Below are 12,222 nucleotides of genomic sequence, written 5' to 3' on the forward strand. Positions count from 1 at the left end.
TGTCTGCAGGTTCCCTATGATTGACTGGTGGCCTCTCTGGTAAAGCTCTAGGACTCCACGTCCAAGTTTTTTTTCCAACAGACCGTGAAGTGTCTCGTAAGTGATGGCCAGAGAGCGAGAGAGACAGAGAGAGAGAGAAACAGAGACACAACCACACAGAGACAGAGAAAGACAGAAGCTAACAGAGTGATGAGGTGAAAATGGAAGCGGAGCGAAAACAGACCAAAGAAACAATTATGGGGGTGATTTTACACACACACACACACACACACACACACACACACACACACACACACACACACACACCCACGCACACACACACACGCATATATGTGGTGTGTGTGTGTGTTTAAATCAGTAGTGATTTAAAAACACTCACACACACATATATATATATGATTTTTAAAAACTGTTTTTTAAAATCACTACTTTAAATCAGTAGTGATTTTAAAACACACACACACACACACACACATTACATATACATATACATATACATATGTATATGTGTGTGTGTGTGCACGCACTGTATAAGGAACAGGAGTGTGTGCATAAGTGTGTAAGTGTCAATTGCTGTTTCAACAGGAAGTGTGGAGAAGTCAAGCACCCTTCAAGATGACGCTAAAAAACAATCTCTCTCTCTCTCTCACCCACACACACACACGGGCGCACGCACACACAGACAGGCATGAGCAGACACTCACGTGCGCACGCACACTCACACACGATCTACACAACAATTTACCAAAAGCAAGTTAGTTTTTCATCTTAAAAATCAAGCACAGGATGTGTGTAATTACCAAACACCCTGGCCACCCATTCCGTTTTTTTTTTTACCATCACCCCTTTCTCCTTGGCTTGCGCTTCATGACGTCACTGTGCTCCTGCCTTATTGCCCTACTGACTGTGGAAACCGTGGCAAGACCGCCCTCTGTAGGCCAAATAAGGCTCTATAGGAGGTGGAAAAGGGATCGTGCTGAAGGGTTTTCTGTTGGCCAAATAAGGAAACACAGGATGTTGCAAGGATATGACAGAGTGAGAGTGGAGCCTTGGTGCATTATGGGGAAAAAAAAGCGAGACACTGTGGGGGGTGAACTCGCATGTGGCTTTTTTTTTTTTGCGTAAGTACACCACTTTCACACAAACCATGAGACATTTTGGGTACATCTGAGAACAGAAACGTTAAAGTGATAAATCAGCATTTCTTAAATAGTTTTTTTCATTCAGAATCTGACTGCCGTAGTCGCGACAAATGGTAGGCCTTTGCATGCTATACATCAAACTTTGCTAATATCTCTCCTAAAGGAGAAACTGGAGTTAGTTCAGGAGTCAGAAATTGTCACAAAAATCAATGAAAACATCCTAATTTGAAGTTTTTCACTGTTAAATATTACTGTAGAATATCACTGTGCAATGTTGTGCAGAATATCTACAAAGTAATTTAAAATATAAACGAGCTGTTGTTCAGGAATGATGTCTATTCGTCATTGTTCTGTGAAGCAAGTGCAGATTTACAGTATTTTTGTTGAATATTGTCTAATGGTCTATAGTTTTTTTTCTAAAAAACGATTTTTAAAAAAAACATCAAATGCATGGGTTCGACATCAGCATGAGCCACCTTAATAGTGAAATGTACGAAGAGCCACCTGCATAAATGAAATGATTTTTATTGTCTATAAGGAAGCCCAGTTTTGCATGTGTAAAAAGGGGGAAAAAAACTATAGAGTGAAGCCAGCAACGGGTAGACATTGTAACGACCTATAAAATGAGGAATTTGAAGTACAGCAGTTGAAGTGGAGTTTGAAAAGTTGAAAACAACAATGAAAACAACAACAACAACAACTGCTCGGACAAGTACCTTGACACTCACTTCTCCCGCCATTGTTGTATTTGTGACACTTCACGCTAGAAACTGACGCTATAGAAACTGTAATCGCGCCAGCGATGCCGGCTTGGTGTGTAAAAATCACACAATCAACAGTAATACTGCTCTTTTGCAGGGTTGTGTATAAAACGTGTAGTCCCTCTTAGAGAAGGGTGTTCTGCTGCAGCTCTGATGCGGCTCTGATGTGAGGTCTCTGTATAAAAGAGGCTGAAGCGTGAAACAAAGCGCTCATGTGGACGTACTACACACTCATGTTAAGTCGCTTAGACGTTGCACTTTCTTTTCAAAGTGCCCAACCCCGCGGTGGGCTGCAGGACGGGACAGGCATGGTGGCCCAGCACAAACGTACCCATCTTGGGTGCTGGTTGCTAAACGACTGAACAGGAACAAGCATGGGGACTTTTCCCGGTGGTTTTGATGTATAATTAGGCCACAGCTGAGTCAGCAATATGCATTTGTTATTGTTACCATGGAAAGCCCTGGCGGCAGCTGAAAAAAACTTTTTTTTTAAATTTACGTAATCTATAAATGATCTGACCCATTTCGCCATTTAAAAAACAACAACATAAAAAGCGCCTGAGCCCAAGTGCGCACACATGTTCAAGGTCATAGATGAGCTGGAGCATATCCCAACTGACCTTACCGGTTCAGGTAGTGTTATTCTGTCAATCACCGGGTACATACAAATAAAGAACCACTCACTGTCACACCGATGGCCAGTTTAACCCATTTAATCCCAAACTTTTCCCAGACATTCAAAAGTCAAAATCAGGTGTCATTGGTAGCCCTAAAATATTTTAGAGCCCTGTAAATTAAATCATTGTTGTCCTTCACAAATGTGACCAGAGGGATTAAATGGGTTAAAGTCTTCAAATATCCTACCATTATGTTATTTGTTATGTGGGAGAAAAACAGTTCAAGGGATAAAGACATGCAGCACAGGGAGATTCGGAATGACAACCTCTGACTCGAGAATTAAAAAATAATAATTCAATGGAACACAGTGATTCACAAGCTTTCTGCTTATAATTGCTGTCCACGGCAAAACCTCTATCACTAATTTTTGGAAGACAAAGTTAGTGTTGCAACTCGTTTTTCATTATTTGATCCCCAGCACTAAGTTTAAAAAATAATCAGATGCCACAAAGCAGAGCATTGCGTTCCGTGGCTTGAAACTCGTGTTGCCGTTTTGGAAACGTGTGGCAAGTATACACAGCAGCAGTTGTGCAAGTGAAAACAGAGAAGGCTTTGTTTGGCCGCCTGTTGCCCTGAGGGGAATCCTCAGTCTTATGATGCGAATGGAATCGCTGCAGGCATGTTTCTATTTCAAAAAAAGTAAAAATGGTGCAAAAAAATGTTTTTTTTCTTTGAAGGAATATAAAACCAGTTGTTGCTTTGGCATGTATTTCACAGCCTATAAAGGGGTTAACCTTTTTGACTTCTGACGGATGCTATAGAAGTAAAAAAAAAAGATCTTATGATGGTATAATGTTGGCCATGGGGTAGATTTTTTTTAATGCATCAATTATTTTGTTCGAGAATCTTATTATATATATACAGTATATATAGTTGGATGCGTAAGAATAGACCTTTGAGACTCACCTTCAATCCATCGCTAGGTAGTCGGTATCCAAACCTTGACGAGAGGTCATCAAAGGTCTTAGTTTTGTTCTCAAATGAGTACTGAAAGAAGGTTAAAAATGTCTTACTTAGGACACTGACTTGAGATACATATGGTATTATTACAAAAAGGCTGTGGACAAATCTCACTAACTGCAGTCTTACGGGAGGCTTTCGCATTGAGTTACTCACAGCTGTGATGTCGGCTTCCACAGGCAGCAGGTGGAGAAAAGCAAAGAGCTGGACGGTGAAGATGGTGTAGATCTGCGTGGCCGACAGCATCAGCATTCCCAGGGACAGCAGCATCTTCGCATCCCGTTGCAATGCTCAGCTGCTGCCGCACCGCTCACTCAAACAACGCACTGTGAGACAGCGTGTTGATCTTGCCACTAGGAAAAAAAGCAAACCTTTTTAAAATAAAAGTAAGGACTACACAGGGGCAGGATAACTGGCAATCAGTCGCGTAATTTTTTTTCAGGTGTGAGAGAATTGGTTAATCATCAATTGTGCATACAAGAAAATGAGGGCAAAGACTATCATCTCAACTCATGTGTGGTAGGTAATATTCTGCGGGAAATGATCAAATTTTACTTTTAAAAAAGCTATTTACTACAAATCATGCATTTTTGCTCATCTACACCATGTGACATAGTGAAAGGACAATTAAATCTTATTACACTGAATGACAGAAAGTACAGTTAAACAACTCATTCATGTATTCATATATATAAGATAAGATAAGATATCCTTTATTCGTCCCACACTGGGGAAATTTACAGCCTCCAGCAGCAAGAATGTATGTAGAAAGAAGAAAGAGAAAAAAACAACAAACATCTTTCAATTAAATGCAATATGAACACAAAATGGATCAATCGCAGTACTATTTACATTTTTCCTTCACATCATTTAATTATTATTATTACTATGATTGTTATTTTTTATTCATCAGCCTGACAGCAGTCGGTAGGAACGAGCGTTGGTATCTCTCCTTCTTGCAGCGCGGGTGTAACAGTCTCTGGCTGAAGGAGCTACCAAGTGCTGTCAGGGCGGGCTGGACGGCATGGGAGGGACTGGCCATCATAGCTTTTAGCTTAGTTAGCATCCTTCTGTTGCCCACCTCCTCCAGAGTGTCAAGGGAGCAACCCAGGACAGAACTGGCCTTCCTGACCAGTCGCTCCAGTCTCTTTCTGTCCCGGGCTGAGATGCTGCCTGATCAGCAGACAATGCCATAATGGATGGCCGAGGCCACCACCGAGTTATAGAACGCCTTAAGGAGTGACCCCTGAACCCCAAAAGACCTGTTTCCTGAGTAGGAAGAGTCGGCTCTGTCCTTTCCTAATCAGGGTGTCCGTGTTTGTAGACCAGTCCAGTTTGTCGTTCAGAAGAACACCAAGGTACTTGTAGGAGGTCACCCTCTCTATGTCCATACCCTGGATGTTCATCGGTGCTGGTGAGGACTTTTTCCTGCAGAAATCCACAACCAACTCCTTAGTTTTCCTAGGGTTGATCTGGAGGAGATTCTGCTGGCACCAGTGTGTGTGTGTGTGTGTGTGTGTGTGTGTGTGTGTGTGTGTGTGTATATATATATATATATATATTCAGCAGACAATAGTAACAAAGATAACAATAATAATAATACTACGCCGACTATTACTTCTAATAATAATAATAGAGAGACTGGTTAGCACATCTGTCTCACAGTGCAGAGGTTGTTAGATTGAGTCTTCCTGTGTGGAATTTGCATGTTCTTCCCATGCCTGCGTGGATTTTCTCCAGGTACTCCGGTTGAGTCCCACATTCCAAAAGCATGCATGGTGGGTTGACTGAATGTTCCAAATGTTCCCTTAGTGTGATTGTGAGTGTGAATGGTTGTTTATGTGCCCTGCGATTGGCTGGCAATCAGTTCAGGGTGTACCTTGCCTACTGGTGCTCACATTTTTCACTCTGGGCTGCCGATTCCACTTGTGCACAAGAAGCCGCCTGCCTCCTCTCAACACCCTGGACACCACAGTAACGCATAGCAAAGCCATGCTTGCGTTCAACATGCCGTATTAGAAGTGGCTGAGGTGAGCAGTGGCTTATATACATTCGACATAAGCGATTTCTTTTGTTAGCAGGGGTCATAGGGTGATTCATGATTTGTGACAGTGGCATGATCACTGTACTGAATATGTTATAAACCAGTTAAATTCATGGTTGTGCAAGAATCCACCTGCCGCTCTTTCCTAATATGAGGATGTGCTTCCTTGTCATAGCGCTTTTAAAGTTTCTACAATTACACATGCCTGTAAGTATACAGTACCAAGAGCAAGCAATGCCCTTGGCCGAGTGTGTCACACTCCACAGGCACGGCACATGGTTAATTTTAGATCATGTTAATAAACCACAGCAACTCCACCCAGTGCGCTCTGTGGCTACTGACCAAGCACTGAAGTTCAACTGTATACCACATTCAAGGAAAGTGAGGCTTTGTTACCTAATGTTCATAAAAACATTCCATCCTTATCCTATAAATGCCCCCATTCTGTTTAATTAATTATAATATTTATGCGAATAATAACTTGGAAAAACTTTCATCAGATGTTTTTGGGGAAATAAAATCCATACCGCATAAAAAGAAAATCACAAATGACAGAAATAAAAACTTGTTTCCATTAAATATTCCTGCTGTAATGCTCACCTGCCACTTTAATAATATATTTTGTTGAGGCCACTTTGGCCACACCTGAATTCTATGAGAAAAAAAGCATGAGTGAGCTGAATGGGGTGCAGCATCATTCTTCCACAACAGGCACATGAATCTGACAAGCCATGCAAATGGGAAATTAGGAATGAATTAGTTCAAATTTTAGTGTGTTTGGGATGCATACATGGTTACATGCATGTGACAAAAAATGTCATAACTGTAAAGGAACAACAAATATTTGAATTGTTTGATCATTGGATTTTCAATGCATGCTTCTCATTAACAGAACTTGTTTTAAAGAATGTCATTCTTACTTGTTTTAAAGAATGTCATTATCATTTTCTTAATCTAAGAAAAACATAAAAATTGAAAACTAAATTCATATGGAGGCGGGGAACTAACTGACATTTTATTCTGAGGCCTTGTGGCGCAGCTCTCTGATAATCCATCATCACAACGATGCCCAACTATCTCAAATCGATTATAGTAGGACACGATATCTAAACTACCAAACAGACTATATTATTGCAAACAGGTAATGCAGAAAGCAATGTATAGGCACCATCCTCACTGTCATTAAAGAATGAATGTTAGTGAGACACTGCACACCTATTTCAAAGTAAAATGAAAGGGAAGCGAAAGATACGGTGCACATGATTGCTGCGAGCAGATGACTAAAAATCAAGTGACTTGAAATAATCAAACTGTGATTTGTTGAAGATGACAAGACGTACAAACAGACCAAATCACAACCTTAAATATTATGAGGTGAAGATGACAAACAAATCTGAGGCCCACGAGCAAAACGATTACACATCTGTAAATGAGGAATGACAAGCAGTGTAAACCAGATAATACCAGGAGCTAGGAACGTGCTAATGCGCGTTAGCAGGCATTTACCTCGATTTCTCCGCGGTGCTTTTTCTTATCTAATTGAAGCTCCACGCAGGGACATTTAAGTCATGTGAAGGAGTGAGTGCAACGACATCGATCGTGGATGCTCGTCATGCCGTTCGAACGCTTGGGACAAGGCTAATCCGCTCCGGTCCGCTATGTTGGTGATTCATGTGAGCGTACAAACTTCCGCCACTCGCGTACTCAGACGTCTGGCCCCTGATTGGGTAAAGTAACTGTCAGTCGTGTTTCTTTCCGGAAATGATTGCAGACGTAAACACTTCACACGTGACGGCTCCAAAACAACTCGTTGAGCCGCGTGTACGTCCTCGAGGGCTGCCAAGCCTTTCTTTCTTGTCCTCAACAATATCACAGAAACATTGAGCAACATTTGCACGCTGATTTACAGGTTTATTCCATGAAATGAATTATTAACGCATCCCAAATAGTCTTTTATCTTTATTTCTTAACATTTCTCGACACGGCTTCCAATATAAATGTTAAGAATAAGACTTTAGAAAATAAAAATAACAAAATTTCAGTGTTTTTGTACTATCATGTCAATCTAATCTTCTTGGCCTTCAGAATCAGTTGTCCTGTCCCACGTATTAAACTATATTAACAATGGGACTGTTTCTTGAATGAAATTATTTCAAATTCGCTTCATAGGGCCAGCCTGCTGGCTCAAAATAACAAGCAACTCCCGTCCTATGAATGGTTGGTCATAGTAAACTTGTTCCAACCAAGTTCAACTATCAAAAATAATTTTTATTTATGATTATACATTACATATACTGTATTACATCTTCAAACGTTGTATGTTTTGTAATCTTATGACTTAAAATAGTCATTCTGAACTGCTCCAGATGATGTACATAGAACGATTGTATGCTGTTATACCGCATTTTACGAGTGGCGGACCCTCAGGGCCAGCAAGGCCTTCTCTGCTGGCCTAAACATTCAGAGACTAACAAACTTAATTTATGTTATTTTATTTCCATAAATATGTAAACAAAATTATTCTCTGTATTCTTTGCATCATATTATTTCCATTCCGTGACTTTCAATGTTATTTTAATAATAAGATATCCTTTATTTATTTTAAATAACATTGAAAGTTATGTTATTTTAAATAACATTGAAAGCCACTCGGTAAATAATTTATTTTTTATTTTTTTACCGATCATCAATTCTATGTAAAATTATTTTACATAGAATGGATGGTTTCTAGAATAAAAATATGCTCGTTGCGGGTTAGGGTAAGTCCCCACTGAAGACTGTGATCCCAATGGCATAGCCTGCCACTGCATTACAAAATTACATTTGTGCATCTTTTGGATTGAAATTGCACTCAGAATTTTTCAACCTTTATTGGGCCAAGACATATTTTGCATGAGAAAAATCTCTCAGTAAACCACCATCAGTTTTGTGTGTGTGTGTGTGTATTCATGTTTTTATTGCTAAAGCTGTGATGCAATTCCAAAAGCACCGTACAGTATATGATTTATTTTATGGTGAGAAATAATTTTTATGATCACTTCTGTTAGGAGTCTTTTCCAAAGACAAGTACCAATACCTGGAACTGAGCTGTGGTGGTGCAGCACTCCAAAGATTGTTGGGCTCTGTGTGACATGGGCATGAGGAACGGCAGCACCATAAAAGGCCTCGAAAAGGTATTCAGACTTAAGCAGAAGTGAGGCAACTCTGATGTGGGTGTGCAGTAAACTAACGGGCAATCGTTCCACTTTCAGTCAATGACACAGAAAGGAATTAGAGGTTCCTTTTGCGCCCTCAATCTACAGTATTTGTGACATAAAAAGTCACTGTAGTGATTTTACATGTTTACACCAAAGAGGTTTTTTTGTTGTTGTTTTTTTATTTTTATGGTAGCTTATATTAATGTAGTTTTTATCACTGGTAACCTTGCCACACACGCACGCACACACACGCATGCACACACAGTAATCTGCAATTTATGTTGTTTCAGGTGAGAAACCACTCATCTTGAAACACCATATTTTATTGTTCAAGGCTGGCATCACTATCACTCACACGATGTTATCAAAATTCCACCTCTAGCCGAAAAAATTATAGTTTATAATTGTGTTCAAGTAGGTCAGAACACTGTGGAAGTTATTTTCTATAAACTGTTACATCAATTTTTTACCAGTAGAGGTTGCTAACCGACATAACTGCATAAACGCCAAGGAGGTATAATCTAAGAGAGACTGATTAGAGACTTGTTATGTTGGTTGTATTGGTTACCATTAGCCACTCTATGCAAACAATACAACTCTAATTATCTTTTCAATTTGACATAGTGCTTCTGTCTACTCCGGCTGCTAGATTCCTTCGTGTAGCAGCAGCTATATAGCTATACAAGATTTACATGGCTTTATAATTTCACACTTGAAATAAAATGTAAAATTCAATTACATTTTTTTAAAAATTTTGGTGACATGTGTTCTTTCAAAGAAGTTACATAAATCGCTACCAAATCAATCATTACTCTTTCTGGAAGTTCTGGAAGCCCAAGTTAAAAGATCAGCTTCAGGCCACAGTGATGTGCTCACCATGAGTGTGGCCGCCAGCGTTCTGCAAATGAATGACACCTAATCAGTCAGACTTTCTCTTTCTGTTTGTTAGTTTTTTCCACAGGCAAAGTGATTTCTTTAAAATCAAGATGTACAATATGGAGCCATAGAAGGCTGATTTTTTTTTCCACAACAGATCATTTCACCAATGTACTATATCACGTGAGACTGACAGTTTTAACAAATCTGACAAAAAATGATTTGGGAGAAAATTGTACACACTTCTCTATCCATTCATCCATTTATTTCTAATCCGCTTACCCTCACGAGGGTCGCGGGCATGGCAGGGCCTAACCCCAGCTGTCTTCGGACAGTAGGCGGGATACACTCTGAACTGGTTGCCAGCCAATCACGGGACACACATAGATGAACAACCATTCACACGTCCATCACACCAAAAGACAATTTTAGAATGTTCCATGAGCCTGCCATGCATGTTTTTGGAATGTGGAAGTAAACCGCAGTACCCGGAGAAAACCCACGCAGGCAAGGGGAAAAGCATGCAAACTCACTCCTCTTTTAATGTAAAAAATATAAAGCCAAAATACAGTCAGATTATGGGCAAATATTGTATGATGAGTGACACCACTGAAGGACCCAGTCGTCTGTGCGGCAGCCACTGCTCACTCCCACCTCTTAGCAGAAAACACATTCCATAGCAAGCATTCGCTGGCACATCACCTCACCAACCTCCCACCGCTTCTTCAACACGCCACCTCACCAACCTCCCACCGCTTCTTCAACACGCCTTTGCATCTCAGAGGCTGAAATGGCAGAGAAAATACAATAGTATATAAGGCTTGACAGTGGCCAGGTTTCTTTCAACTATTGTAAATCTTAGCGGTGTTTCCCAACCTTAATAAATGCAAGGTACATATTTTACATGTATTATAACTATAATATAAAATCTCAAGGCATGCCACCAAATGAAATTGTTTCGTTTCGTTTGTTTATTGAACATAAAACATACAGTAATAATTTGACAGAAAGTAAGGTACCGGTAAGTAAAAAAGTAAAAAGGAAAGAGAATCAGTCATCATTCAACACAATTACTATGTTCAAGGGAGTAGGAGGAAGTAAACGTATCTAGTCCTACACCATGTTAAGTGTTTATATATAAATAGATCATTTTTATTTCAATCAGAAAAGAAAGAAAGTAAGAAGAAAGAAGTCTCCATTAAGGCTCATGCTTTACCCTTAACCGTGATATTTTTACAACTTTTGGTTTGTATCGGGATTTTATACATACACACCCTGGCACTCTTGTGTCAATTTTCTCTTGTATTCATAATGGATATTGCAGTACCTTTCTCAATTTATCAACTTAATTCTGATTTATTATTATAGTTAATTAATTAATTAATTAATTGCCACCAAAAAGTGGATACAATGTACCTTCATCCATCTTGTGGAAAAGAAACATTTTGATTGTTCTGTCTGCCTGCCACTAAACGTTACTCACAGATCTGTGATAAGATCTGTGGTAAAGAAATCATTTTTGGACCATTAAAGTGAAATTGGACAATTGGATAATTTCCAGTGGTGCACCTGTAATCTTTCGGACTGGTTGGGAATCACCATTTGTACCTATGATCTCAATCAGGTGTGTCCGAAATATTCTGTCAGTGGGTCAGTTCAATACACCAAGTATGACAAAAAAGAAATTAAGATTGTCGCAACCACATTCTCTAATCACTGCCAATTAGGAAACTGCTTATGTCGCAGTTTGGTCAACCATCTCGCCATTGTTCTGCAAAAATGTAGTCATTTTTCTCATTCAGTGCTTTATGCTGCACACTGAAAATATCTATCCATCTATTTTTCCATCCATTTATCCTCACGAGTGTCACGAGCATGCTATTCCATCTGTCTTCGGGCAATAGGTGGGGGACACCCTGAATCAGTTGCCAGCCAATCGCAGGCCACAGTCACACCTAGGGACAATTTAGAGTGTTCCATTAACCTGCCATGCATGTTTTTGCAATGTGGGAGAAAACCGGAGTACCCAGAGAAAATCCACACAGGCATTGGGAGAAGATGCAAATTCTACACAGAAAGACCGGAGCCAGAATCGAACCTGACACCTCTGCACTACGAGGCGGGTGTGCTAACCTGTAGACCACCTTTCTGCCACACTGAAAGTATATATAACATAATTCCCGAATGGTTAGCTACGATATTGCATCTCCACAATCTTCTTAAAGCCGTTTGAGGCACTGTTTTAGACAATGCTTCAATGGGATATGGGAGGAATCCACGAAATCAAAACTCATGTTTGTGTGGACATGGGGAGAGCATGCTAACTTCATTTAAAATTTTAGACTCCGAAATTACCGAACATCTAATTTTGATTCCATTAAATAAATTCAAGAATATTTTGAGATAAAAGAACAAAATAAGCTTGAGGTGAGACGTCTGATGACAATCATAGTGCTACATTAAAGACCCCCCAAAAATGGCTTGCCGAGTGATGGAGTAATAAATAATTGAAATGCAAATAGTGCCTTCACAGAGAATCCTTGGTCGAAGCAGCTAAGCATTGC

General features: G+C 39.8%; 2 protein-coding genes across 3 annotated transcripts in view; one reads left to right on the plus strand and one right to left on the minus strand.

The window, feature by feature from the left end:
- The window catches only part of rnf13 (ring finger protein 13), a 31,805-nt gene extending 24,515 nt beyond the window's left edge, over window positions 1–7,290 (minus strand). The window contains exons 1-3 of the mRNA XM_052074614.1: window positions 7,092–7,290; window positions 3,698–3,894; window positions 3,488–3,568 (exon numbers count right to left, since the gene is read on the minus strand). Of these exons, the coding sequence (XP_051930574.1) occupies window positions 3,488–3,568; window positions 3,698–3,811 (195 nt within the window). The 5' untranslated portion in view covers window positions 3,812–3,894; window positions 7,092–7,290. The remainder of the gene's footprint in view (window positions 1–3,487; window positions 3,569–3,697; window positions 3,895–7,091) is intronic.
- Window positions 1–12,222, plus strand: part of LOC127606306 (arf-GAP with coiled-coil, ANK repeat and PH domain-containing protein 2-like) — a 395,843-nt gene that overhangs the window by 337,082 nt on the left and 46,539 nt on the right. The window lies entirely within an intron of this gene.

Source organism: Hippocampus zosterae, chromosome 8 (assembly GCF_025434085.1).
Source record: "Hippocampus zosterae strain Florida chromosome 8, ASM2543408v3, whole genome shotgun sequence".
NCBI lineage: Eukaryota > Metazoa > Chordata > Actinopteri > Syngnathiformes > Syngnathidae > Hippocampus > Hippocampus zosterae.